General features: G+C 42.1%; 1 protein-coding gene across 1 annotated transcript in view; it reads right to left on the bottom strand.

Annotated features, from left to right (window-relative positions):
- The window catches only part of GLG1 (golgi glycoprotein 1), an 85,816-nt gene that overhangs the window by 37,330 nt on the left and 21,558 nt on the right, over positions 1 to 26,928 (bottom strand). The window contains exons 2-4 of the mRNA XM_054840980.1: positions 8,841 to 8,873; positions 6,028 to 6,114; positions 3,202 to 3,417 (exon numbers count right to left, since the gene is read on the bottom strand). Coding sequence (XP_054696955.1) covers positions 3,202 to 3,417; positions 6,028 to 6,114; positions 8,841 to 8,873 — 336 coding nt within the window. The remainder of the gene's footprint in view (positions 1 to 3,201; positions 3,418 to 6,027; positions 6,115 to 8,840; positions 8,874 to 26,928) is intronic.

Below are 26,928 nucleotides of genomic sequence, written 5' to 3'. Positions count from 1 at the left end.
TGACATGCATCAAGTTCATGACTGTTCTAGCTGCAGACTTGCAGAAAGCAGCCAGAAAAGTGACCAGAAGAAGAGTCAGAAGTAGAAAGAAGCAGCAGGCAGTAAAAACATAACCTGTCTTACCAGCACAGCACCTTGCACTGAACGGCTGGAGCCAGAGCAGTCGGGCTGCGGAAAACCACCCAGCAGATCTATCGGGAGTTCCAGTTCGGCACTCTGCCCAGCTAACCCGGACACCGGGGTGACGGGATCGCTCTTAGATTAGCTAACTCCCAGCACTTCAGCTGGTAGTACACTGCTGTAACACTACACTGAGTAAACAAGGACTGAGCTGAATGTTATGAACTCTTCCCATTTAGACTTGTTTCCCCTCTGTGTCCAGTACTTCCATGAAACTAGGGAAAGTGTAAGTAAGAGCAACTGTACTTGAAGCACTTAGGGGTGAAAAAAGGCAAGAAAACAATGGTCGCATACTGCATCTTTTTAGGAATCTGAAAAATACTATTATCTAGTAAAGTACAACAACAGATGTGCAACTGACACTTATGTAGCCTTCATTATGGCAAATAATCAACTCCAGTTGGGACATAATGGCTAAATCCAACTATACACAACCCACTAGCTTGATACAATCCCGGACATTACCGGGATGGGGAAAGCAGCTCATTCTGATAGGCAGCCCAAGAAGAAAAGCTCCATTGCAATTACCAATTTCCATTTCAAATTAGATCCCTATTGCATCAAGACAAAGCAAGCTTTAAGTACCAGGAGACCAAATTCACTATAAAGTGCAACAGCCAACTAGAAAGGTGACAAACTACTATTAAATATTTCTCCATTAACTGGAAGGAAAAAAAAAACCACCACCCCAACAATCTGCCCCACAACACAGGTATATTACTAAACAATGTTTTCAAATGACACAGCTACAGCCTTTCCACTATATATAGCAAAACAAAGTCTACAGTCAGATTGAAACTTCCACACTGAACTCTACTGCTCTTACAGAGCAGAAAACCAACAAGAAACATGGAAAAGAAAGCACAGAAAATGCCACATCAGAAGCAACAAACCCAGCAGGAACAGAATTCAATTAAGAAGTAGAAAGCAAGCTAAAACCCAAAAAAGGAAGTATAGAAAACAGCTAGCAGAAGGGCTTCAAAAAACAATGTAATTCCACAATACTACTGAATGCCTTTTGCAGTTAAAAAAGCCAGTTTATCCCAGTTAGTTTGATGAAGCCATCATACTGCAATCTACAAGCCGTCTGATGTGGATGGAGTTAGTGGTCTAGCAGTGCTTATTTCCATTAAAAAAAAAAAAAAAAAGAGAGATGAATCTCTTCCCTCATCTTCCTCCTCAGGTGTCCAGGTCCTCTTTATTAAATTCAGTTACATTCAGTCACACAAAAGGGTAATGGTTGTTTCTCTACAGGCAACTCTCAGAAACTACAGCGTGGAAATAAAACCTGGACCAGCAGCTGATGGGAGTAAATTAGATGAGATTTCTCCAAAGCAGAAAAGGGATAGAACAGAACACCAACAAAAGAAATGCTTGCATAGCCATTTATAGCTGTTTCCATAGCAGTACAAAATACTTCGGTTGCTCTAAGTGCCAAGGATGACAGTGTAACAAAAGAAATTGTATGACAGGCTGCGACGCTTTCACAAACCAAGGCAAAATATTCTGGGTTGGGTACCAAGAAAGTGAGGAATATGCATAAAGCGCACTAACCCCCATAAAAAGGTTGGGTGGTGAGTCGCTCAGCTATCCCACAGAAACTTGGATGTCCCAAAGTTTGTGTTCATGTTCCCCTCCCTTCACCCATCCTAACTTCTGTGACTGACACAGAATTAGCCACACAAGCCTGTCAAGCATTGGTTTCACTTCTGCTATAGGAGATTTGGCTTAGGCTCATGAAATCCACGCTACTGTACCCTTCACTGCTACCATAAGTATTTTAATTTATTTTAATTTGGTCAGGTCACAGGTAAGATGTAGACCTGACACCCAGGACTCCCGTTATTACATTTCAGATTCTATACTGACTGTTAAAGGCAATTTCTCACTTCATGAGGTGCTTCAGCCCAGGACTAGAAGAAAGCCTTTACTTCACGAAGAAAGCAAGTCACTCTGCTGTTACCAGTCTGAACCTGCAGTGCCTGCAAGTTCCTCGCGCTTCTATGGTTGCTTTTGTTCTCGAAAGCAAGTCCTTATTTTTCTGCTTTCTGTTGTTCAGCTAGTTCTTCTGGAATACACTAGCACTTCAATTTAACACCCTATGGATGTGAAGCTGCTTACAGAAGCAAACATCTCAAACAACTAGGAACTTTTTTTTTTAACCAAAAAAGTGTATTTTTTTTAAATCTTTTTACCTCCTCATTAATAGCTGATTTAAGAGGCTAATTCTTAAAAATGTAAGCGCTGTGATTTAAACACCACTGTAAGAAGATGATAGGGCAATTTTAACTTTATCCCTAAACATAAAAACTTACAGTGAACAAAGCCACTCATTCCTGCAGCACTACATAACTGCTGCCTGCACTAACTCTGCTGAAGTAGCCAGGAAAAGATAGTGCCTTGAGAACAGCCCCACATTGAGTCACCACAAACTTCCTTGCATCGATCTCTGCCTAAGTCTCATATGGCAAAAAAAGCACCGATTTATTTAGGAAAACCAGTACAACGTACTATAATATGACACTATGTGCCCTTCAACCGTTTTTGAGTGGTCAGGGGAAAGGGGAAGTGAACAGATAAAAGCTCTTGATCCAGTCTATCAGCCTGAGAAAGCAGAAAGGGTTATAGCACTGGCCGTATCACCTCAATAACGTCCCCGCATCGCACCCGAACAGACTGTGACATAAGCCTGCTCAAATCCAGTGTTTGGATTCACCCTACTGAGTCAAGCCTGATGGAGCGTGATCAAAAAGAACTACCTATCAGATCACCTGTAGTGCAGTAAGGAAAGACAAAGGAAAGTAGTCTCTGAATAACAGTCCCTCATAGAGGAATGAATGCATATTTATTAAAAAGGAACTATACGGAATCAGGACATCACCCTTTTCAGACAGATAAGATAGGCCATGTATTTTCTCAGTTGCAAGCAAGACTATAACACTATTGCAGAGCCCCCACATAAGTTTCCTTAAGTGAATGACTTTTACAAGCCTATTGACAATCTATGTGTTCTCTGGGTACCTTTTCTCCAGGTCGAATGCTGCCACATTTCAGGAGATTGATGTCAGCCTTGCAGTCATCCATGAAGCCACAGATCAACCGATAATCACTGAAGATAATGGCTGTCATTTTAGTGATGTACTGATGGCACTGGTATTCAGTGATATTGCCTCTGTGATCCACCAAACATGACACCAAGAAGCCTTTACCGACTGGTTCATCTGCACACTCCTTGATCTGTTAAAAAAAAAAGAATAAAAATACAGTGGTTGCAACTACTGAATTTAACCTTTTTTAAAAAAAATCCTCAAAAGAAACTTGCATCTGTAGCTTCAAAATCTGCTGGCAGAGAAACCCTCTAGGCTTCAGTTTGATTTTCAGTAAGTCAGACTACTTGAAAATATTTCAGAAATGAGAAATACCTCACGTGTGCCAGTATCTGAAGAAAGCAAACGCAGCGACCTTGAGGATTATAAACCCTCTTGCTCAATAATCATCTTTCACAATAATCACACTGAACCCCTCCAATCAAGCGGATTTGTAGGAAAAATGCTAGTTTGATAAACCTTTATTTAGAAAGCAGAGCATATTACAACATCACTAAATCATACTTGGACCCCCATTAGGCACCTGACCTCGTACAACATAACATTTTGGCTAGAAATGAGACTGATTCAAAAGTCAACACAATATTTATTGAACAGTATATGACTTGCTTGAAGCTGAAAATTACTACAAAGGAAAATCCTCATCAAATTCATTTTTATCAAGCTCTTAACAGGAACTGATTCTTGGTACTAAACCATTTTAGCCAGTGGACTGAAAAAAAAAAAATCACAGCTAACAAAAGCTGAAAGTTGTGCAGGGACTGGAAAAGCAGCGTACACGAACAGACAGGTCCCCAATATAAATCACAGTCTGTACTGCTCAGGGAAGCAGACAGTAAGGCCAAAAACGTCACCTTTGGAAGTAAAAGGTGCAGGCAGTTTTGACAGCGTCTTTCCAAAGGAAGTGGAACACATGGTCGCTTATCAGTTAAGGATGCTCCCTGAGGAATAATGCGATAGAAGCAGTGCAATGCCTCGCGCTCCAAGGAGTACTGAGATTACACTGACTCTTTTTAACCCTGGGAAGCCCATGTTGAAATACTTGCCCCGCTCTGGTGTTCCCTGTTCAGGAGTACGCCGAAAACTGCAGCCCTAATGGCACAGAAAGCACGCTAGACAGCCAGACACTAAAGTTCAGTAGTGATAGTTTTTCAAGCAATAGATACATGGGTTGACTTGATTACATCAAAGATTTGTTCCTGCACAAACACTGAAGGGCTCATCAATCTAAAGGGAGATCCATGGCAATCAATAATCAAGGCGGGTTCGGATACACCAAGCAAGGGCAGCGCTAGGGGAACGGGCAGGGAACCATTTTCTCAGTTCTCAAATACCAAGTTGGAATCTTTATACTGGAAATTTAAAGAAAAAAAAAAATGGAGAGCCATCTCTAGAAAGATATATTGTAATTCAAACAAGAATTAACTCAGGGCATCCTGTGACAGACTCATACAGGTCAGACTAGATGAATAAAACAGATCTCTCTCTGCCTCAGCTTATGAGGCCATTACTTTCTATATAACAAATAAAACATGCAACATTTTAAACACCATTATTTGAAGGCAGATGTAGGCTGGTAGAACATTTTGCATTGAATCTACATAGCTATTAGGAAAAAACAGTTACTAAGGTCAACGTAATTGTTTTAGATAAGGCATAAAATAAATATTGAAGTGAACACACATATGTTTCATTGCAGGGTGAAAGGGAGAGAGTTGAGCAAGCTTTCTCTGAGAAAGCTGCATCTTCAGCTTGGCCCTACTTCAGCCAAGTACCACGAGCCAAACCAGCACACAACGGCAACATGCTGTTTTTGGAAAAGCCTGGTTTGGAAACAGCCCCAGAGCTCCACGGCCTGAGCCAGTGAACTGCGTAAAAAGACCAAGCAATCACGTTATTGCCTGGCCACTTCTGAAGCAGCCACCATTATCTGGTAGCCAACTATAATTCTAGATTGAAATTATTGCCAGAACACATAAAAATCACAACAGTCGAGGAAAAAAAAAAAGAAATTTAAGTATTTATTTAGCTGATAAAATTAAAATTCCCAGAATGTTCCCAGTTGGGATAGTTACTAATTCCCAAATTACTTTTACTAGAAATTATTCTTCTGGTTGTATTTTGTTCTTAATACAAAGCAATACTTAAAATCAGAGCTCAGTCACCAGCAAGAACACACCTACCTCTTAGTGAGAATTAAAGAAAAACATTATTAGGCTAATACAGTATGTTAGCAGTATAGTCCCACTACATATGCTAGTTTTAAAGAGTGTTAGAAAATACGTTTAAAAATTAGTGGAATAGTTTATGCACCTGCCTCAGTATTAAGTATCAGAAGATCAAACACACAAGATTATTGTTATTTATGCAACTTTTTTTTTCCTTTAAATAAAACACACTAAATTCAGTGGAACCCCTGCTACACCAACACTGCTACAATCGTCCAACACTTGATCAAGAGGGGACAAATCCAATCCACAACAGATTTCTGACAAAAGGTCACGTAAGAGCTGATGGGTTCTTAAGTTTATAATTTCTTTCTCCCTCCTCTTTGCCTGGCACCACTAAGGTAACTGGCTTTTTCCGCAAGGAGATTGAATTAATTACACCTAGTAATTTGGCACATGAGACTAGAGCTTCCCCAAACACAAAACATTATTTGCACACTCATTCACTAACACAAAGAAATTGGAAAAAACCTTAGTGCCACAATAACAGCTATGCCTTTCTTCCGGCTTACCTCTGCGATAGTGGACTTGCAGACTTCTCTGGCCACGGATTCAAACTTCGGATCTGTAGTCAGGTTCAGCTTGTAGTTCCACAAGAGCTATAGAGAAAGCATTTGTAGAAAGGGGGTTTAAGAGCCTCCCATGGAGAATGAAAGTATTTTGCTTCAGAAAAAAATGAAACATCCTTTATTTCCAATCTGTATCATCATCTAAGTGCAACAATTATTGCAAAGTCTCCTTGACAACAACTTTGTCCTTTTGTTTCTGCAATAATTTAATCTTGAACAAATTGAGACTATTGAAAATCTCTCCATAAGGTCATGAGCCAACTCATTAAAAGGAAATACATCTAATGAAGACAATTTCATAACTGAAAGGATAAAACAATGAAAGCTGTAACTTGCTACCTGCTGCATATTAACAACATCTTTAGCCCACCACACCTTTCTGTGCCATGTCTGCCTAATGCAAATGATCTAATAAAACTGATGTCATCCTCAATATTAGCAGATCGCATGCTGAAAACCTAATAAAAGCCTAACAAAAAAGGAAGGAGGACAGTGCAGCTGGTCCCTTGTTCACTTCCTTCTGTGAGGGGCTGTGACCAAACAAGTTTTTTGGATGCAGACATATTTCAAACCTATAGGTGGTTCTCTCTCTTGCTAAGCACAGTGATATGTTAGAAGTTATAGACTGCAAAACGCCTCGGTAAGGACAACTGTTCTTCTAGGAGCCAGAGATTAGCTCACATAGGAGCCTAGATGCATTTGGTCATTGTGCAAGAATAAATCTTGGGCAAGTGATGCTCTGCAGTTATATACACATCCCAGATGTCCTCCTGAAACACCATAAAGTAAAAATACAGGGTACGATAGCAAAACCTCAGCAAATTAATAGCTGAGATGCTGCCTGAGAAAAGCATCTATTAGCTCATCTGGTTTTCTCTAGGAACTTAAGTTGCATTTCAACATTTTTTCATAAACATAAAAACAGTTTTAAAAATTCATTTCAAATACTCTGCCTTTGTGACAAAATCATATTAATATAAAAAAGATAAACAGTTTGGTCAAACTATTTTGAAGTTTTAATTGTACGCAAAACACAAAAACATGCCCATACACAAGGAAACCAGTTTTACATCAGCTCCAAGAGGGCGGAAGCATGCACAGAGAACTAAAAATGGAATCAGCGCAGCTGGCTACACTGTCTTCCACACCTTATATCATGGAGCTGTGAAAAGATAAAAAAAGAGAGATCATGGGATCCTAGGGTATTTCAGAGGGAGTGAGAAGTTGTAAATATACAGGTTTAATAGATAAAAGTGAATAAACAAGGAATCTGTCCTCGTGAAGAATGCTGTAGATCTCTCCCAGCAGGAGCATAAGGACAAGAATGAGGTCCAGCACCCTAAGAATCCACCTCTGCATTTGTAATCTTGAACTTTGGAGAGTCTCGAAATGAGATGCTCTCCAAAGGAACCTTCCCACAGACAGAAGGAAGGTTAAACGTGCAGCTTAAAAATCCAGATTTTAGTGCTAGGCAATATTTTCCCAAAAGATAGTCGGCAGTTGTACTACTAGAGACTGCAGAGAGAGGCAAAGAAAATATTTGGATACGAGACACCTCTCTGTGGTCTGGCTTTTGATCACTCCCCTACAATTTCTGCCTGGGAAAATGAGACTTTGCCCACGCTTCCTATTTGAGGATGGCTTCCATAATCCACAGCAGCCTGACATCTGCCTTGTGGCAGAGATGCTGACATTTAATCCAGCAAAGGTCCAAACTTTGACTTCTATAATTTTCAATTTCTTCTGCACTCAGGTAATTTCTATTGGTGCATTTAAATGTCAGGTAGATACGTTTTAATTACTGAAGTTTTCCCTTTAAAAAAAAAAAGAAACAGAAACATGATGTGCCCTTCGTCTGACCCAACCCCGCACCACAGAGAATTACAGCTGCCATGAAGTCAGGCAGCACAGTGCTAAAGGTTAATTTATAAACACAGTTGGAAATTATTGGTTGTACAGCACAGTCAGGTTTCATTTCTGGAATATATCTTCCAATAATAAACCAAAATACAGCTTCTTGAGCACGTGAAACTAAGACCATCCTTGAGGTACGTGCGTGTCTGTGTCAAGGACTAACCACAAAATTAAGGATCTCAATATGGTGTGTTCTAACAGAATGCCAAAGAGAACGGCCAAAGGAAACCTAGCTCTGATTTGTTTCTTTTTTGGTAGAGTCTCGGGATTTGAAGAGTCAGTTTGACAGCCTGAAAACTGGCTAACAGTTTGCTCACTGTTAAACACAGTGCTGAGAGGAAATCTGTTCTAAAACCAGCCAAGTGGTTCAAACTGCCTCTAAATATCACACCCCCACAGCATTTTCCAAGCAAGTCTAAGAATTTAGCAGCTGTGAAAGTAACACAGAAGGCTTCAACAGCTGAAATTAAGAGTTTAAATTCAGTACTGCTCACATCTTTCCCAAAAGGAGCACATCATAGTTCTCCCAGTAACTCACGGGAACCACCCCCCAGCTATAAAATAGGAAAGACGTCTGCTAGCCTCCTCTGACGCAAATGTACATTTTATAAAGCTCTTGGATACATTCCAGTCTGAAGTCTCCAGTAAGACCACAGCGGCTATACTGGGTTAAAGAAGTCATCTTGCATTCTTCCTCCATAGACCAGCACAGAAACCAAAACATGTCCTGATTAATGCCTTCTGCAAACTACCAAATGATGCAAAATACCTACAGCTGATAAGGGATGTAAGGTGCAAATACTGTAGCTAGAGTCTGAATAGAACAAAATAGTAATACTTACGTGATTGCAGTCTGAAGAGATTTCATTATCTGGCTGAAAGGAGAAAAAAAAAAAGGAGTGTCAGTTCACTACTGAAGTGATGCATTTAACATACAGAAAAGTATAAACTTATAGAAGCTAACATACTGTCAACTCATTTTTATTGTAGGAGACAATTTGACATAAGCAATAGGAAATTTTAAAAGCTGCATAATAAGAGCGATATCGAAGTACCAAAAAGATGGAAAGACGAGGCACTTCAGACACAATGCTGTCTTAACTCTCCAGAACATAAATGGCAGAAGAGCAGCAGCGTTTATGTAGACACTGCAAAAACATAATGAGCGCACTTGTGTTTGGCCCAATTGCCTGAACTAAGGCAGCAAAAAAGCATCTGTGGAAAAACAAAGATGTGGTAGCAGAGTTTTAAAGAAAAATAAGCTTCATGCATACAACTGAAGGAGAAAGGTAGCACGCGCTTCCCTCCCCCAGATCGAAGCAATCATATTCTCCATTTGAGAAGCAACATCTTTTATTTTGGCTATACACAGACGGGCCAGTCCGAAGCAGCCCTGAGATTTACACCTTCAACCACGAGAAACTGGTAACATCCAACATTCACACACCATTTCAAAATATTCGCTATATTCTTTATTTTATAGTAAGGAAGGTACTCATGTCCTCATGACCAGTCCTAACGCGCAGCCTCCACCAGACCAGTTAGTGTGTTCGAGAGAAACACCCACACTCCATAGGAAGCCGCTTTGGAAAGACTCCGGCTGCAAACCACCCTGTCCTCCTTCCAGCCTGAGCAGTTCTCACAATGGAGAGCCCCTTGAAAAACATTCATCATACAAATCCGTATCTCATCTCCACAGCAAAACAGTGCAAATGCAGGACAAAAATCACCTGCCCATCATATCCACAGAAAAATCAACTCCGACTCACAGAAATCACTGCTTCCACCGATATGAAAGATGCCAGACATGCTCCAAGAGCCACAGATACTCAAAACCACTCAAAGCTTAAACACATCACTGACACTAACACATCAGACCTCAGATATTTCACATAAGAGAACTAGCATTTCATGGGTTTTGGAAGCAAGCAGCCTACATCCCAAAGAGTTTTTCTGTGCAAGCATTTGTCGGTGCACAACATGTTATGCCAACACCTGCACCATTGCTGCTTTAGTTTATGGGAAAAAAGAGCATGGGAAATGTTTCCAAGTCCTTAATTACAGCCATTATTAACTAAAGTACTTTTATTTTGTATAGCAGGAAGTGGCAGAAATTACCTCTCCACTTAGAACATATAAAACAAAAGGGTACTTGAAGGATCACAGTAATTAATTGCCATTTGGTCAGACTAACACCATCTAAAACCATATCTCCCAAAATAATGATAAATTTGAAAACTGGGATATGGACTGTTTTTTAGAAGGCTAGCAGACGCCTGCTCATTATCCTCAGACTGCACAACTGATTCTCACAACTGAAAACTAAGATGACATCCAAATTATACTATTTTAAAGCATCCCCCAAGACCAATACTATCATGGTTTTCCCTTAATTTTCTGCACCCATCCCAATCATTCAGCAACAGACAGAGGCTTTAGACTAAGCTAATTTCAAAAGGAGAGTCTGAATGCCCTCCAGTGAAGTTGCTGGCTCAGTCTTTCAGTCAAGGATAGTTTCTTTATAAAAGAAGGCTGGTGCTGTCATTCTCCTCTAGAGGACAGGACTTATCTAACAGAATCTGCAAACAGAAGAGTCTGTAAGGGCCAGAAAGCACTCTCCCAAAACCCTTCTTGGTCGTTTCAGTTAGTTTTGCATCCTCCAACCTAGTAACCTTTACTTCAAATCCACCAAAGATTAAAGCCTGGGTTGTCTTCTGAAAAAGTGAGCCCTAGAAGATAACAGACTGTTTTTCACCAACTTGGGAAGCTTAAACAAGCTTTTCTTGAAATATGCAACATTAAAATACTGCACACTGAAACACCAATCTTCCCTGGACTCTGCAGCAAACCTCGGCTCTGAGAAATCAAGCCTTATTATTCTTGTGATAAAAGTAATGGAAGTTAAACCTTCAGTACTGCTTACATTCACAGTTCAGTACTTAAATACGCAAAAGCAGAAGATCTAGCCAATAACCCTTTAAATGTGGCACACGATGACCACCTGCTAGCTAAAAGCTGTGCGTCTTCTTCCCTCTTACCATTACAATTGTAGGACAGGCGGGTTCAGCGGCAATGCTGACCTGCTTCTCCCAATTTAACTGAAGCAAAAGGAGAAAAATAATCCTTTTTATCTTGTGTCTGATCAACTGAAGGGCTGAGTTTGAGGAAGAAAAATCTCCCCACACCAGTTAAATAAAAGCAACCCACACCCATTCTGCCTTTCTAAGGAGACAGACTGTGGCCCTCTCTCTGCCACATCCACCCAAGAAACCTTCCAAATAAGAGCAGTTTCAGAACAATACGCTTGTGTCGTAGGAGTCATGAAGAAAAAGGTAAGTTTCAAATTACTACTAGGATAAGTTGAAGAGCAAGAAAAGCTGCATTGCATCATTCCTACACTTGAGGAACACATGCTCGAGACCCCTGGGGCAGAGGGAAGGAGAGCAGCCCAGACCCCACCGCCAGCTAGTTGAGGCATTTTAGAGAGGAAGCTGATGGCAAGGAGGACGTTCCACTGATTAGCGGGGGAGAAGGACTCATCTCACATCTCCTAATTGAAGGATTAAAAACAGACTTTACAGAAAGTATGTGTGCCTTCGGGCTCACAGGAGCTTTTGCTGTTTAGCAGCTTTGATGGCAATATATTGCCTCCCTTTGCAGTTCTCTAAAAAGCTCTCCAAACCCCTTCTTCGCACACTAACACTCACATTCCGGGGTATGAACACCACTTCCTACCTCCCAGGAAAAGCAGAGTTTAGACCAAGTACCAGCTGTAAGAAAACCTGAACAGAAAAAGCATTTCCTTCCATTCAACCACATAGAAGAGGCACAAGTCCTACTGCGTTAGCACTGTGAACTCTAAAGAGAAATTCAAAGGTTTGTAGGAAGTCAAATCAGCACCAGACTATGAGGTTGTCAACACCGTTGTGTTTAAAAGTGCCTTTTCTCGTCCGCCAGATCTCAATTCAGTAAAACAAGCTACAATAGCCAGCCATCCCTTTCTAAATCTCTGCTTCAGCAGCAGTTTTAAACTAGGTCAAAACTATGCAGCAAATGAGCAACCCACCACCACTACCCAGGCTCAGGGAGGTACAAGGCATCGGGTGTTTTAGCTTCAGAAACAGACCATCATTATACTGATCCCCAGTAATATTTAATTAGTCATAGCTATATCACGGACAAGTATCATGCATTACCATCTCGTGAAGAGCACACTGCCTGGGGAGCAATTACTGTCACCCCCAGAGCTCAAGAGGCAGGGGCCTTTTCAGCTGTGTATACAAAACAGACTTGATTTGATCTTATTTCATCACCCCCCTAAAAAAAAAAAATAATTCACACCATTGGATTTTGAAAAGCAAGGTAAAAATCCTAATCAACTACTGTGGAAGAAACTCAAGGTCTTGGGAGAACTCTCTGCAGGGATTATTTTAATCATTGGCAGCTGCCTGACCTTCCTTTCCTTTGCTCCCTTGCAAATGTCATGCAAATAGAAGAGTGAAGTCAACCTCACAAGTGCCTTTATTCCTAGAATTTAATCCCTCCTTAGAGCAGGAACAGGGCATGACAGCAGACGTTTCCGCTATTCTTTTAAGACAGGAGTAACAGTGCACTTGTTGAAAAGTGAGGAACAGGCGTATCTCAAATACCAACTACAGATAATCTTCAAGCATTGAAGACGAGACTTTGGACTCGCTCAAGCAAAAACCACCAAGAACGAGCATAGAGTAAACAGGCAAAAAAAAAAAAAAGGTAATTTGCTTGTGGATAGGAGGAACCCAGTAGATGTTCTCTCCCTAAATTCAGGAACAGATTGCAAAAAGATGGAACAGGTCAATTAGGAAAGGATGTTAATTAAAGCAGCTACCTTCTCCTGAAAGAGAAGGTAGGCAGAAGTCCAGCCAGGCTGTGGGTGTTCCCCAGTTTTTGCACTGTCACACATACAATACACTGCAGAGCATGGTGCATATGGATACGCAGTACAGGCAGCTCATGGTTCCTAGCCACAGCGTTGCAGTTTTCCACTCTGACCTAAACACATTTATTGCTAATACCTGTAGAGATATGACAGAGCAGGCCTGCCGGCCCAGGAGCTTCTAACAAGGAGGCTATCAGGCTGCTAGAGGGAAAATTACTTCTTAGCTGTGTCCTTCCCACAGGTAACAGCAATCTCCTTCATGCTGAACACACACAGCCAGGACAGGAAGCTCACAATAAGGCAATTGAATCCGCAGGCATCAAGCTAGCTAGACTTAGGACACCAGAAAACCAGCACAGGCTAGGAGCAAAGCAGGGATCAAGGAGAGATCTGGGGGAGCTACCCTCCTGCAATCCTGACCCATTCCCTAGGCAGCCACTAGAAATGATTCTGCAGAAGAATTTGTGGAAACAAGAGCAGATACAGCAGTCTAGGCAAGAATCAACACTGCTTTTGTAAAAGAAAAACCACACATCGCACAACCACCCATGCTTAAAATCTACTGAAACATCCTGGAGTTCTGTGCCAACAAGCATATGGCTACAGTAAACCGTTTTCACACATCCTGCACTCCTGAAAGAGTCATGTGTGATAAAAAAAGTTAAAAGCAGTGATAATTTAAGTTCAAAACAGATGAGAAGACTTCGTAATTTAATTACACATTTAGTGAGCAATGAAAGTTAAACTTGTTAAGCTGAGCTTGAAATACACTCTAATGCCAGTGAACTGTTAGCACTAAAAACAAACCCAGTGTTGTCATGTCAGCAAAAACCCTCTACACTTATCATTCATGCTCTGAAAAAAGCCAGTTTGAAGCATGGTACCACACATATATCACGCACCAAAGTTATCAAGCTCCTAGCTTCCATATATCTTGCTTATTTCACCTAAGTAATTTTTCCCCCCGCTTACAAACAGAGCACCAAAGTCTGCAACACTGCAAATCACCTGACAGAATAATTATTTCCACATTGGTTAGGCACTCCTAGTTTATGCAAACTTAACAATACAAGTTGTCCACAAACACCTAACAACCGCCTCCAAAACATATACAAAACTTTGCCTGTGGAAGTGAAATTATCAGGACCAGCAGCAATTTCTTTAACCATCCCACACACATAAAGCACAAGTAGTAAGTCACCCCAAACACCAAATTCTACAATTGTGGTTTTCACTGTTTTAATCTAATTCTAGATTCCAGGAACTTTTCCATCTATGCTAAATTTTATATCCTCCACAGGTATGACGCCATTAAGACAAGTATGCTCATTCAGAAAAGATATCACAAAGCAAGATCAAAAGACCTCAGCACAACATGTTGGGTCTCCCTGGCTCCTTTTTCCTTGGCCGCTGGGCCAGAGGGACGAAGCTGGCGCTGCCCACTCACACTTTGAGGATCCAATGTTCAGTATCTGCTTCAAATACCAAAGAAAGTTTAGCACGTGTTACCCCTTCCTATGTAGCTTTGATAGGAAATCAATAGAATTTTAGTAATTGTCATGTTTTGCTCATTTCACATTTGCTGGACATGAAACAAAGTCTTTAGCAGGCTGCGTGCCTTTCCTCCACAGCAGAGATCCCTGCCTGTGCAAATACCATAGGCAGTAAAACAGAAAACATTCATGTTTTATTTCCGATGCATCAAAAGTGACCACAGATCACGGTGCAATTAAAGGAAACACCCCGATTCCATTCACTTAAACCAAACACCTTCGTTGGTTATTTCTTACCAGCAGATCACTTTCTCCCAGCCGGCTGTTCCTGTGCAAAGCTGCAAGGTGGGTACATGGAGGCTGCACAGCTGCTCCGTGCTGGAAGCGCCAGCTCTGCACGAAACAGCCCGCTTGCACAAGCTATTCTTGTCCCTGCAGCTTCTGTCCCCCTGCATGGGGGGACTCTCAAGTCCTCTTAGCAGGGACTTTTCTCATTTCAATGCTGATCCACACAGCAAAGCATGTTCTAACACTCGGCACAATCAAAGCAAATTTGCCCCAGATGTTTCTGTTTGTTCTTCCCTTAGTCCCCTCTTCTTCCTCCTCCTGGAGGCTTTCCAGCTGGTCTCGATGCATCGTGGAGCAAGACAGACCCTGAAATTATGTGTTTGCCACAGAAGTTTGGCAGCACTGCTACCAGATATAGTGTTTCCCATAACACTCCTCCACAACAGAGCTCTGCTACTAAGCGTAGCACCGACACCGAGCTGCAGATCCAGCCAGGGAGGTTTCAGGATTTGCTCCTGGAAAGCTCACTCTCAACACTGGCAACAAATTTAGAGAGCAAAAGGCATGCAAGGATGCTGGTAGTGTCACAAGAGGGGAGGAAAGGAGGAGAGCTGTTAAAGAGCTGGGTGAAGCCACAGCAGACTACTTAACTGACCTGATATCCCACCGATCAAGGTGGCAGGGACTCTGCCGTCTTCCTCGGCCCTTGCCGCTGGCTTCAGCTCATGGCAGAGTCCAAAACTCAGCAAATCAACAGAAAAGCTCTTTGCCACGTTTGTACTAGCCTGGCAGAAAATTCTAATGGGCTTATGGAGGTGTTCCACCAGTACCAGTCAGATTACTGGGAAAGCACAGTAGCATCTCCACCCGCAGCATCAGCCAGCCCATACTTCTATTTAAGCTACGCTGAGACAACCTATGTCTGAAACTACCTTCCTGGACGACACTCTGCCTTACCCCAACAGAAACATCCCGGCATAACTGAAGAGCATTCCAGTAGACACACACGATCAACAGCACAGGTTTTGGCAGTACTGCGCAGTGTCTGCTAAGGGATGCAGAGGAAAAAGGAGTGAAGAAAGGAACGGAGGCTCCAACAAATAATTCTGTGCAACAGCTAATGAAAAAGCTTTTATTAAATATGTTCATCATCTCTTAGTAAGTCAACTTTCATCACTTATTCTCAATACAGAGACTTCACATTTTCTGACTGTACGTACCCTAGCGCTCCAGGTTGAGCTTAACTTGACAGAAAGCTTCCAAAAAGCCATAGAGTTCACAGGAAAGATTCAGTTTTACACAAAATAAAAAGTGCTTGCACATGGTGTGGTAAAGCCCCTGTCTCCCAAGAGGAGCATGTTGTTCTAAACATCCTCCACTCCTGGGAGAATAATGTTTTGGATGCGCATGGCCTGGAACTAGAGAAATCCTTTCTAAATTAGCTTTGTACAGAAGCTAAGGAAAATGTTCATACCAAAAGCTCTGCGTCCCAAGACACATGCAGCACTCAAGCGCAGGTTTCAGAGCAAACACTGCTTACTCATCTCCCCACTCCCACAACTTAATGAAGTGTTATGCTGCAAAGCAAAGCAATCAAGCTCCAACATTCCCCGCTTGCAGGCGGCTTCATTACAATACCATTGCTCGTGCGCTGGATAGTATCTCTAATCATTGCCAGGCTCCCCCACCAAGGGCTCTTGCTTCATTCAGCATAAACAGAGAACAATGCTCTAAACACCCAGCCAGCCAATATTCATATCTGTCTTTGTTATTCAACATGCGGGCTCATGACTCCAATTTTCCACACTGAAAGCCATACAGCACTCCCAAAGATCTTTCCCCAGAGCATTTTCCTCCTGCTCTTTCACCAAGACACATGTGTCCCATCAATCAGGGTGCCTAGCCTCGCCAAGGCGCAATAAGCATCTCGTGCCCATCGTTCAGGGGCACGAGCAGCCCTGCGTTAATCCTGGTGATTTACATCCACACATTCCACCTCTGAACCAAAGAGGAGCATCCCAACAGGTGGGAAGCACACTCGACTATTTTTAACTCCTGTCAGCTATTCTCCTTACGGGCAATAAAAATCAAATACCTCAAAGAAGTCGCTCCAGCCTTAACCACAAACCACAAGAACAATTATTTTATTTTGAAGTCTTCCTTCCTTCCTTCAGGACAGTGGTGAAAGCCCTACTCCTCCCTCCCCACTTGCACCAATTTTTTTTAAGAACAGGGACAAAAATATTTCTTGAGTTACCTCCAGCACAGCCATCAGTATTTCAGATCAGAGCAACGGAGCCACAGTTACATTTAACACTGGCACTTCCAAAAAGTGCTGAACATTGCATATGGATAAATAGACCTGCAAGTTCTTGCACAACACCCAGCACTAGTCCCTTGCTGTTACGAGAAAAGGACTGGTTTAGCTTCCACATGGCTTATGCCCTCTTGAATTCCCATGCCATACTCAGCATCTCTTTGTTACAGCTGACCACGTCATGATGCCAAAGGTGGGGGGGCAGCTCCGTAGTGCTGTTACTCTGCAAGAGATATCCTGAAAGCACAAAATCTCCTGGACCTTGGCTGTCAGTCCAGCTGCCTTCCTGAGAGATTAAGTGCGATGGGGAAGTCTCCCTCAAAAGCAAGGGCAGCCTTAGCACAGGCAGTGTTCAGCCACTTCTAACAGCTGGATTTCGAATAAAACACAGGAATTTTTGTCAGAAGATCCGCGGGGCCCCAACACATCTCTCGCTTCTTCCCCATGCTAAGAGGCAGGTGAAGAACAAGAGCCCTGAGCCAGGCAACTCCCTGCTGTTAAAATAAACTATTTTGGTTCTTCTCACACTTCAGCATTAACTACAATCACCGACTTTATCTTCCCCGTACGTGTCAATTTTATCACAGTACTATTCAAAACACGAAAAAACCCCTACAACGAATGCCTGACGACCATGCCCAGCCACCACCCTCTCCTCAGCTGTGCCTGTCCTCTCCTTCTTCATTACAACACTCACAAGTTCACTGAAAAAGCTGTACGTATCACATCGGGAAAACCCAATGGCGACCTGAGGCTCCCCGATGCTGGGGTAACAGCAATTAAAACACTGTTAGGACACGTTCCAACCTAAGTTCGTTATGTCAAACATAACACAGGAGCTGAGAAGAGCCGTGCTGTGCACAAGCTCTTGACTTGACACCGCTTACAAGGGCTAAAAGTCTGGATTTTAAAATACTTTAAGAGATCAGCCTAGGTCAGGAAAAAAGCTGGACTTGCTACATTATTCATTCTCCAATTCTCCCAAAGAAACTCCTCTGTTGAAAACTTTCTGGTTATTCAAAATAGCACATCCCGTTACACTAGAGAGGCAAAAGTCACAGAGAGAGGCTGTTATAAATTCACTTAAGGAACAGCACTGCCTTTGTACACAGCGGGAATACGTGCAAACAAGCACAAAGTGTTAATGCATATTAAGGTCTACAGCACAGCCCACAACGGCAGCTTGCAAGCACCATCGCTCTGTGACAGAGAATTAGGACGCTGCCTTGGCAGGCCAGAGGACTTCTCCAGCCCTGTACGAGTTTCCCCCATGAGATCGTTTTTGCTGGATTCTCACCATCACCCACTGAACTCAGCAGGAAAGGTCCAGAGGCTATTTTTAGGGAGTCCTAGAAGCAGCACAGTGCCCTGCTTCCATTTCGAGTCCCTCCTATACAGGAAGAGCTGCCCATGAGATGCACATTCAAAATATCCCCTGCTCCCTTATGCTATCCTGTGCCTCAGAAGGCAGCATGGAGCTGTGCTTCCCAAATGTCCTGGTTTTGACTGGGATAGAGTTAATTTTCTTCCTAGTAGTGGGTATAGTGCTGTGGTTTTGGATTTAGGGTGAGAATAATGTTGGTAACACACTGATGGTTTGGTGTTGCTGGGTGATATTTACACCAAGTCAAGGACTTTTTGAGGAGGCTGGGGGCGCAGAAGAAGCTGGGAGGGGACACGGCCAGGACAGCTGACCCAAAGGGATATTTCCGTACCATATGATGTCATGCTCCATATATAACTGGGGGGGAAGCTGGGTGGGGGTTTAGATTGTGGCTCAGGAACTAGCTGGGCATCAGTGGTCCACAGGTGGTGAATAATTGTCCCGTGCATCACTAGGACAATACTCTTATCATTAGTATTATTTTCTTCCTTTTCTGTCATATTAAACTGTCTTTATCTCAACCCACTAGTTTTACTTTTTTTTTTTTTCTTCCCCCATCCCACGGAGGGGGGGACGTGAGCAAATCGCTGTGTGGTTGTTTTAGCTGCCTGCTGGGTTAAACCACGACACCAAATAATAGCTAACAACAATCTACCACCAATTTTATGTCCTTTATAAAAAACAGTTAGAAGGCATTCAATAGTAAGTTTCAAAACTTTAAGGTGGCCAGGTAGGGCATCCATGCTGTTACACTCAATTAAACAGCTCTAGTTATCCATTTTGTTGTTCTCCTCAGAAACATGAATTATGGTTAAATGTCATCTGAGTCAACCAAAAAACACCAGATAGGATAAGTCAAGCAAAGCCTTAGTCACAAAGAGGTACCCACCACCAGCCTGACTGACCAAGAAATCGAAGACATTCAAGAGAGCACAAGCAGCCAGAAGTTGAGTCCCCTCTCCTCGCACACTGGAGAACAACCACTGAGCAACAAGACTGGGCAAGACGCATAAAATTCAAAATTCACAAAGATGCTGGTGAAATCACATCCTGCTGTGTGACAGGGGACCCGCGCTGGCTGCTTCTGCTCTTGAAGCCATCAATACACAGCTCAGGAACCTGCTAGTACACTGCTAGGGCAAACCGTTCCTTTCCTTTCCTCCTCTGGGAGCTCATCACCAACTTCTGACAAACGAGCCTTTTCCGCACGTGCGGACAAAATGGGTTCTCAATTACAACTGCCTTCACTTCAATACCTTGAAGCTGAGGCACTGCACAGGAACTGAGAAAAAAAAAAAAAAGAATCATTTCTTCTAATCATTAGAAAGAAAAAAAATAATGACCAGGAAAGCTAGACTGATGTGTTAACAACTCTTCCATGTAAAACAACTGTTCTGATCCAGTATTTGAGTACTTCAGTTCTACTTTAACAATACTTATCTTCTGCCTTTTAATTAAGTTTCCATTTCTATCCAAAAGCAGCTTGATGCATGGAAAAGTAATTCAGTAGATAATGTCTTGCCATTTTTAAACATTATTAAAAAAAGATAGAAATATTAAGATGCAAGCATTTAAATAATTACAGATCATATCAATTTAGTCAGGAAACATACCAAGCTTCACAATAAAAGCTAAAATTAGCTGCAAAATAATATCACCAGACTAGAAAGCTCTAGAAAAATTACTAGAGTGTTCAAGCAAGACTGAAATTATTAAAATCTAAGCTTCTTGCTTATTTAAATCAATCTGCCTGGGAGCCACACAAATTGTTGTGGTAAATTGATTTCCCTAGTGTCTGGTTCTCCTTTCGTAAGAGCCACGACAAGAAAAAAGGAAAATACCAGAAAGACAAGATGAAATAAGCTGATTCACAACATCGTTAGGCATTCTGCATTCAGACAGATTATATATCACAACATTAAACCAAGTTATAAATGCCCTGGCAAGTAAAGGCAGCCAGGCACAGTGACTCACGCCAGAGCTGCTAGGTGCAGCGCTCAGTCGCAGACCTCAGCAGCAGCATCAAAATCAGAACTGCCATTTTTCTTTTTGGAGACTCATGCAATGTAGCATGGCTAACGCACTTTATTTTACTTTACCATCTCATCTCTGCTATACTGCAGCAACGCACACCTAGATTTTACACGCGCAAGCGTATGAAAGGGATTTTCAGCAGACCTACAGTGCCAATGCCTTTACTGATGTGAAAAATATAGCAGTGCCTCATTCCTGCTTGGCCTAAAGGTAGAGCATGGCCATTCAAAAGAAGGCTTATTGTAAAGCATGACATACTGGATTAAATAAATGCTTAGAACATTGACCTAAAGAATTGTGCTGGTATAAATGGCAGCTTGTTCTTAAGCTTAATAGAGAAGAAAAAAACCCCACACAACTCAAACCCTAAAGCAGTATACACAGCAGTTTCCAAGACTTACCCTTTGCTACGAGCTAACCGTGCGGTCTTCAGTGAGAAAAGCCATTTGAGCTTTTCTTCAGGACCAAGTTTTTGTGCAGGCCGAATGAAAGCGATTGTTGTCTGTTCCTTACTCACAGGGGAGCTGCATTTCACATGAAAAGAGTTATCCAGAAACATTTACTATACACATCTGCACCAATAAGGAAATGAGTCATCAACCCACTGGCAGGCCTGATTCATAGCACACGGCAAGCTCGGGCTATTTAGTAATCTGTGTACAGAATACAGGGGAAAAGGCAGATTCAAGCCACGAGTCATTTGAAGAGACTAGATATAAAACACAAACTAATTTAAATGCAATTTTTTTCCTCCTTTGCTAGGGCATAATTTCTTCAAAAGCCCAGGACCAGCGTGGTATTGTACACAGCCGCAGAACTTTTCACCTGGATGAATCATAATGTTTTCTTTATATAACTGGAAGAAAAGCAAACTCTAATGTTTATTTTAACCCTGGATTAAATTGCTTGGATTTTGCTCAACAGAAAAATCAACATGAATAAGTCTTTACAGTCACTGCTAAGGCAAGGTTTCCATGGGATTAGTAACAAACTACCACATAAAAAATTGTGCTTGCCTTCAGAACATGCAAACAAAAGCCCTGTTACAGGACCAAACCAAGTACCTTTCTTCAGCTCACCACACTGATTAAAAGGACTAAAACAAAGAAAACTGTACATACATCATCTGCATTTCCTCACGATGTTAGATACAGGTTTAAATTAACCTTGTTCCCAGGAGAAGCCTGGGGCACTATGCTGCAGCACACATCTCCAGAGGTACTGGTCTTCTCTGCCACAGAAGCTTGGCTTTTAATGCATGTCATGGTTTTGAGAGGTCCTTTCCAAAAAGCACTAGGGTTTTTCAGCTTGAACTGCTCAGCTCAATAGCTATATAGAGCCATTAAGCCAAGCATTTTGCTTGAAAATTCTGACCGTAATGGTGATTCGGAGGATTTAAAACGATACCATGGTAAGCAGCCAGATCAGCAACAGTTTCCCTTAAGCCAAACGAAGAAATTGTAGCTGAGTAGTTTTGCACAGATGAGCAACTTGGGGGGGGGGGGGGAAGACAGCATGTTTGATGGTGGATTTTAAAAGCGAGCTTGAAGAGCTTTCTGGAAAGCAACGTTAGTAGAAAGATGTCTTACTTGTATGCAGGAGAGCCAGACACCTGCCCGCAAATCCTTCCAATTACTGTTTCCATAACTCCTACTTAAAAAGCTATGAATAAAGACAAGCTGCAATTAAAAAGACTGAGCACACCTACAGCTTCTCTGCTAATAACGACAGAGAGAAAATAACGGGGGAGGGAGAGAAAGGGGAGAAAAGCAGTAAGCTAGTCCCTGCCACACTACGCTGCTGCAGACAGCTCTATACCAACACACCGCTCAGCGCAGCACCACCACCAATATCATCTGTCAAAATACGGGAGTTTAATCAACAATTCAACTGCTCCACAAACGACTGGTTATTCTTCCTCCTGATTATTTCTGACAAACAACAAAATCAATTATAAGGCTTAGGAATACAGACCTAAAAGCCAGCACCAGCCAGGGCAGGCTGGAAGGGCTGCAGGCAAGCACGGGCAGCAACTATACTTTCTTCTTGCCACAACTTGAATTTTCGATTACACCTTAAAGAGAACTTCAGAGTTTAAGTATTTAGTAGGCAACAATTGCCACTTGATAGAAAATACTTTATTCTCCTCTCTGCTCAATGGTGGCGGTCTGTGTATAGTTATATTAACCTATTTGAAGCTAGACACTAAAGCAAGGGGTTACTACTGTCTGAAACCCAGTTGTGGTTGAAGAAATGAAGTTATAAATCTCTGGTCTCTGCAGGCACAGAAATGCACAACAGACAATACCTAGTTTTCAGGATTACTTCCAGTATATGCTGATGGAAAAGCCCAGACAGTAATCGCTCCAGAACCTGGTAACACAGGGAGATCATTTTGTCCTGACCCCTAAGCCAAATAAATGTTTTCCCCAGCAGATAACACTTGAGAATAGGACTTCAAGAGTCTGTTCTGTTCTTATCCGAGTGGCATGGGAACACGATGTGGTTTGCACGTCCACAATAAGGCAGTGGCATACTTTTTGAGACATGCAGGGGAAAAGCTGATGGCAGTACCCTCAGGTAAGCAGTTTTCCAGCCAGTTTGAGCATTTAAATCCCTTGCATGCAGATTTCTATCTTAATGATAAGAAAAAAATGTTGTGGTAGTGCAACTTTTGCAACAGCAAGGTGAGATCTGAATGCTTTAAGCACAGGTCAACATTACAACCAAAACCACCTATTTTGGTCTCCCGCGATGTTTTTGACTAGCCTTGAGTTCTGGCTCAGGGTGAGAATTAACTCTGCTGGGTGAAAAAACTTGTCAATCTCCATACAAAAGGAAAAGAAAACTTAAAAATTTACCCACTAGGTAACCAAATAATTTATCTGTGCATTTTAGGATTACCATACAATACAGAGTAGAGAAGAGGCTGGAGGTATGATTGTTATGGGACAATGTTTGAGGAAAGATAAAATCTAAATACCAAAGGGATAGATGCATCAAACAGATCTCCAGAAACAAGTCAGATATTTCCAAGTAACACTGAGAGGTAGGAGCATCCCTGGTAGGTGTGTACGAAGAAAGAATACCTGGCACAGTAGCAACTGATACTACCTCTTATGAGAGCCATACTATCTGATTTTTTTAAGTGAAAATTAAATCTTAGCAAAATATATCCTGAAAGCGAGCATTCAAAACTCTAGTGGTATCGTTTGGGTAAAAGCCCAAATGTGACACAGCAAGAGTTTGAGGCATCTAAAAAACGAGAGCAGATGGAGAAGGAACTCAGGAACAAAATCTTTTCCAGCGACTATTCAGCATTCAGCTGCAATCCTTAGGGGTTTTCCAACCTCCCCAATAAATGGAAAGTTATTGTACAGTTTTCTATAAACTACATTTAAACTTGGCGCAATAAGGAAGAGACATGATTTAAACAGTGAGAGCAAGATCAGAGTCATAGAACAGTTTGGGTTGTTACATTATACATATATAGCTCATGGTGAGTGCTAGGCTTGGCACCAAAATGAGTGGTTCACTGCTCTTTGCCCAATCTAGAGGGCATAGCAATGTATTACCTCCATCCTCACTACCCTCGAAAACAAGAAGCAAGGACAGAAAAGCCTTAGAGCAAATTAAGAACTGCCATGTTCAGACAATTTTCATTTAATCACAGCCCAGGCATTCCAAAAGTAACATTTTCAGGCTTCCGCAAAATTGAATTTAGTAAATTCAGGTTTATATTTCTAACTATAACATAGCATCTACCAGATTACCTTAAAACAGCCAGATTAACAAGGATATTTTATAATGGATAATCCAGCAAATTACCAAACTAGCCTTAATGCTGAGGTCAAGAAGAGAAAATACCATGGAATAACTTTAGTTTTCAGCTATTTCTGCACAAGAAGCTTCTCCTGTTTTAGCTCATCCTTTTTCCAAGACAAAGCCTAAAACAATTAACTCCAAAATAAAACACTCATGAAGTATTACACATAACTAAGGTGGTGTAACTGTACTGCAAAGAATCTCCATGAGCCTATTGTCTTCACACCTCTCAGGCTGCTGAAGCACTGACGTTTCACTGTCGCCTGCATTTACCACAGAGCAACAGAAGGTTCACAAGCATGAATGGCCTCAAGTTGCACCAGGGGAGGTTTAGGTTGGATATTAGGAAAAATTTCTTCACCAAGAGGGTTGTCAAGCACTTAACAGGCTGCCCAGGGCAGTGGAGGAGTCACCATCCCTGGGGGTATTTAGAAGGTATGTAGATGTGGTGCTTCGCGATATGGTTTGGCAGTGCCAGGCTAACTTGGTTGGACTTGGTAAACTTAAGGTCTTTTCCAACCTAAACGATTCTATGACGCACAGAGGGGTGATTCAATTAAACGTCCATCTAACCCTTCTCAGTGATAAAGAGCTTTGCATTGCATCTGTATTGCAAAGCAAAAGTTTCTTGGTGCTTTTCAGGTGTACTTAAGCAAAGAATATCAGAACTCAGGAAGCAGATGAAGAGTTGGTGAATTATAACATGCATTAGTTGACCATATGAGGGGGGAATAATCCAAAAAGCCCCAAACCACCCCCTTCTTGCTTCTCAAGAACTTCTATAAGGAGTTTTCTGCTGGTTTCCTGCTTCCCACTGAGCTGACACCACTCACAACAGCTTCCAGAGTCCATGCTGCTGGGGGGGGGGGGGAAGAATGACAGGTAAGTGCAAGATTAACTTAGGTCAACCTGACCTATCCTAGACCTGCTCCCTCAAAACCAGTCCCCAGGCCAAGCTCAACCTGAAAGCAGGCCAGAAGCTAGCAAAAAATCTCTATATTCTCCCTCTAAAACCAGTGAGATTATCGATCCAAACGCTAAAGTCCTAGTAGCAGCTCTTACCATAAGAGACCAAAGAAGGGCACAAACTTGCAAGGAAGTTACGCTTACAGACTGACAGAATAGCTTGGCTGACTCTCAAAAGGGTAATTTTTTATAAACAAAAAAAAAAATCCCACTGTGCCAGAGTGGCTGCCAATTCTTCAGGCAAATTGGATGAGAAATGAGAGTGAATTACAGATTAATATCAGGAAGTCTCAGGACTTATTCTGAAGTCTTCACCACACTGCACACACCTTCCTGTGCTAGATGCACCACTATGTTTCTCTAAATAATAATAAAAAAAGCTAATTTGTTCCTTATCAGCTATATTTATGATTACATTTTAGAGCCCAAGACTTGCAAACCTAGCATTTTGCAGGCAACCACCAAGTTGTTAGAGACGTGCAACACCCACAAGGGAGCCCCTACACCAAACCCAACTCAAACCACTGCGAGAAAGGCTCGTTTGCTCTGACTCAGTTCCCAGGCTTGTTACCACAAGCACTAGCACTGTAGTTTCCCACAGATTCACACATTTGCAAGTAATTTAAGACATATAAAGCTTCTGCCCATTTGAACTTGCAAAGCTGCTTCTCAGACTAGAAGTGATGCTACCCTGTTTCAGCAATGACAGTCCTACATCCTCAAGTAACCAATTGTTACTGCCCAAGATGACAATGGCCTTCAGAAAACTGAATTGTTTCACTTGTTCTTGCAATGCAAAACTGGGAAGAAAACATATTATTAAAGCATATATTCTTCTCTCGTGCTTCCCAGTGAACTGTCCTTGACCAATCCCAGCCTCCCGATTCCTAAAGAGCCAAAGGACGATAACCTGCTGAACACAGCATCCGGAGCAGTAGGCGGATGAGAGCTCCGCAGCTACATAAATAAAAATTGCTTCTGCAAACCGAGACTAATTGTGGCTTGCTTTTAGGGAAGGGGGAGGTGGGTGCAACACGATTTGTCCGGTCTAAGGGGACAAACACTAACTCTGCTATTTTCAGCTCAGCAAGTTATCACAAGCACTCAATCTGGCTTCAGAACAAGAGGAAGAGATTCCCCATGGAAGTACCGAACATCTGGAAGAGCCAATTTCCCTACACATTGCTTTAGAACCAGAACAATTGCACAGACTTGGCACTAAGTTTGCTGACTTTTTGCCGTAAGACACCCTCTAAAACACCCAGGTAGTTTCCCACACGTTTCTGGAAGATCGCCTCCTTCGACGACTCTGCTGTGCAGCAGGAAACCTTGTCAGAACAAGCGAGATCTTACTAACGCAGGTGGGGCTCACTGCTAGAAGCCAGTTCTTGCTGCCCTTCGAGATAAGCAAATCAGAATTAATCCATCAATTATTCGAACTGAAGGTTTGATCCTTCTTCCTCAGCTTCTATTTAAAGTTTCGATGGAAGTAGGATTAGCAGAGTGAGGCTTTACACCGTAAAGCCAGGAAAGGTGTGCGACATTCAGGCTTTACACAGCAGCACCGTAATGTAAAATGCCGATAGGCAGTTTGCTAAAATGCTTTAATTCTTGTTAGGCAGATTTACAGTACCTTGGGGGGGGGGGGGGGGGGAATAAATACAGTCTATGCAAGAACACCCCTGAATTTAGAAGTCATTCATGC

The sequence above is a fragment of the Grus americana genome, chromosome 13, assembly GCF_028858705.1.
Source record: "Grus americana isolate bGruAme1 chromosome 13, bGruAme1.mat, whole genome shotgun sequence".
NCBI classification, from domain to species: Eukaryota; Metazoa; Chordata; class Aves; order Gruiformes; family Gruidae; genus Grus; species Grus americana.
Note: the sequence above shows the minus strand (reverse complement) of the source record. Positions and strands in the feature narration are given on the sequence as shown.